At 34.2% G+C, this 3,206-nt stretch overlaps 1 protein-coding gene across 1 annotated transcript in view; it reads left to right on the top strand.

The window, feature by feature from the left end:
* PSMA6 (proteasome (prosome, macropain) subunit, alpha type, 6) overlaps positions 1–3,206 on the top strand; it is a 21,063-nt gene that overhangs the window by 16,428 nt on the left and 1,429 nt on the right. Inside the window, exon 2 of the mRNA XM_012658210.1 lies at positions 2,780–2,874. Within this exon, the coding sequence (XP_012513664.1) occupies positions 2,780–2,874 (95 nt within the window). The remainder of the gene's footprint in view (positions 1–2,779; positions 2,875–3,206) is intronic.

The raw sequence follows: 3,206 nt of genomic DNA on the forward strand, positions 1-3,206 counted from the left end.
TTCTCTCTCAGGATTGGATGATTTGATTGATTCATTTTCATATTTATTCTTTATCACCTCCATTCTGCAATTAAGTCTATTTGGTGAAGTTTTAAATTTCACATATTTTTGGTTTTATAATTTCTTTTTTGGTTCTTTTATTCTTTCTCTGCTGAGATTTCCTATCATATTTCATTTTGGGAATATTTCCATAATGTCATTGAACATAGTTCTAATAGCTTTTTTAAAAATCCTTGTCTGCTAATACAACATCTGGGTCACCTCTGGGTTGGTCTTTTGAGAATGGATCACATATTCCTATTGTTTGTTTGGTTTTGTTTTTTTAGTTTGATTTAATTTGTTTTCTCTTTTGATATGTTGAGTAGTTCTGGATTGTATCCTGGACGTTTGTTATGTTGTGAAGACTCTGAATTCTGTTATATTCCTCCAAAGAGTGTTTAATTGTTTTGTTCTGGTAGGCAAAACAAGCCACCAAGTCTATCTCTCGGGTGGCATCCCAAATTTCACTTTATTTCTATTATCCTTTACTAGGCTGTGTGGAGTCTGTGTGTGTATGTTATAAAATTCAGAGTTTTGGGCAGTGTTTATATATAGAAGTTGGGGCTCTCCCTGTCGGTACTTTCCTTTCTCACACTTATTTTCCAGCAGCTATAGTTATCTCTAACTGTTCTCTAGTTCTTTGAGCCAAAAGGATTGAGTTTTCTGTAGGAGTTTAGCACTGACTGCTGTCAGACTTTGAGCCATGAAAATGGGAAACTTACCCCATGCTATTCCTTTTTCCTAACCGTTGACTCCCCCTCTAGAATCTGTCTGATATCTTCAAGTGGTTATATTTGTTTTGGCTAGAGTTTACAGTTTTTATCTGTAGAGGGCTGATCTGGTAGAAGCTTTATTAGCCATATCAGAAACAGAACCAAGAAGCAGTTTGAAAATTGTACAGTTGGCCCTCCATTCTGTGGGTTCTACATCCATTGATTCAACCAACCACAGATCAAAAATATTGGGGAAAAAAATCACATCTGTACTGAACATGAATAGACTTTTTTCTTGTCATTCCCTGAACAATACAGTATAATAACTATATAGCATTTATATTGTACGAGGTATTACAGATAATCTAGAGATGATTTAAAGTATACAGAATGGTATGCATAGGTTATGTACAAATACTATACCATTTTATATCAGAAACTTGAATATCTGTGGATTTTGGTGTCCACAGAAGATCCTAGAACCAATCCCCCACAGATACCGAGGGACCCAGTGTATTTTAGAAATTATTTGTGGTGTAATGAGATGGTAAAAATTAACTCTTATGATTAGCCAATTAAATCTAAGCTAGATTTGAGGATTTTCTTTAAGGTGATTATTCTAGAATCTTTTTGCTCTTTTCTTTTGTACTCTTTTTAATATATAGCCATTTAGAAATATTTGATAAAAAATTTTATTACAGCTCCTATTAAAGGAAATTCTTTGGCGTCATGGGTAATATCTTCCTCAGCTGGTCCTCATAACCTGTGGCTTTTTAAACAGATGAGGCCAGGGTTCAGACCCAGTGCCCAGAGTTAACTTGCAGAGAGAATTTTGAAATCAGCTATTATGTGTCAGAATGTAAATAATGATTGGGGTTATTATGAATAATTTTTTCTTTTTAATTATCTTCTGTATTTTTCCTGTTTTCCTCAGTGAGTATATATTAATTTTTGTTGCTTTTTTCCTCATTACAAAATGTCTCTATTATTCATTTTTTTTTGAGGGAGAGAGAGTCTGTCACTCAAGCTAAAGTATAGTAGCATGATTGTAGCTCGCTGCAGCCTTGAACTCCGGGGCTTAAGTGATCTCCTGCCTCAGCCTCCTGAGTAACTGTGACTATAGGCACACACCACCACACCCAGCTAATTTTTAAAATTTTTGTAGAGATGAGGTCTCAGCATGTTGCCCAGGCTGGTCTTGATCTCCTGGCCTCAAGTGATCCACCTTGGCCTCCCAAAGTGCTGGGATCATAGACGTGAGCCATGGCACCTAGCCATTAAATTTAAATGTTACAGAAATATATAACATATAAACTGATAGTCTCGTCTATAATCTTACTGTCCAAAGAAAATAATTATCATCTTTACTACATGGCGCCAAGGTAGTTTGTTTTTATGCTGCCATTTTGATCTCAGTGTTTTAACCCATAGAATGGATTAACAGTAGCTAGAAGTGCATAAGCCTAGTCTGTTACAGATAAACTAAAGAATCATATGTTGTACGTAATATGAAAATTGTAAAAAGCATGATCCAGAAAAATTCAACTTGGTAGACAAAAATCAATGCAGAAAATCTAACAGCAATTAAAACCACATGTGGTCAAATTAGTTATTGACCAAAAGTTAACAGAAGTGTTAAATCTTGAGAAAATTTAGAGCTGCCAAATTTAGATTAGTAGAGCTAGGGTTTGTAGAAATAATAGCCATAAAACAAACTTTTAAAATGATAAGACATATAATTGATAAAGATTTGGTGTGGTCAAAATCAATTAAATTAAAACTGTATTGAAAATTTCGTATTTGAGCCTAATGAAAATAATTTTAGTAAGATGAAAATGAAAAATGGAGTCGGCTTAACCATAATTTACTATTTTCATTATTATTATTTTGATTTCGCATGTTTTGGATGGCATTTCATGTTAGTTCATATAGCTGTACCTCATTCTTTTTAATCGCTGTTTATTATTCCATTTCATGAATCTATGCTAATTTATTCCATCTTTTTAAAAAACTATTTTATTTTCCAGAATATGCTTTTAAAGCTATTAACCAGGGTGGCCTTACATCAGTAGCTGTCAGAGGGAAAGACTGTGCAGTAATTGTTACACAGAAGAAAGTACCCGTAAGTAATACTTTCCAAATAGTCAATTATTACAGAATATAATGAAAGGATTTTTCATCAGTTTGTACAAATGTATTATATACTATTATGTACATAAGTTAACGTTATTCTTGCTTTGACTCTGCATTCCTATCATTTAAGAAGTGTCTATTGGCCAGGCATGGTGGCTCATGCCTGTAATCCTAGCTCTCTGGGAGGCTGAGGCAGGCAGATTGTTTCAGCTCAGGAGTTTGAAACCAGCCTGAGCAAGGGCGAGACCCCGTCTCTACTAAAAATAGAAAGAAATTAATTGGACAACTAAAATATATAGAAAAAATTAGCTGGGCTTGGTG

Source organism: Propithecus coquereli, unplaced genomic scaffold (assembly GCF_000956105.1).
Source record: "Propithecus coquereli isolate 6110/MARCELLA unplaced genomic scaffold, Pcoq_1.0 Scaffold116, whole genome shotgun sequence".
NCBI lineage: Eukaryota > Metazoa > Chordata > Mammalia > Primates > Indriidae > Propithecus > Propithecus coquereli.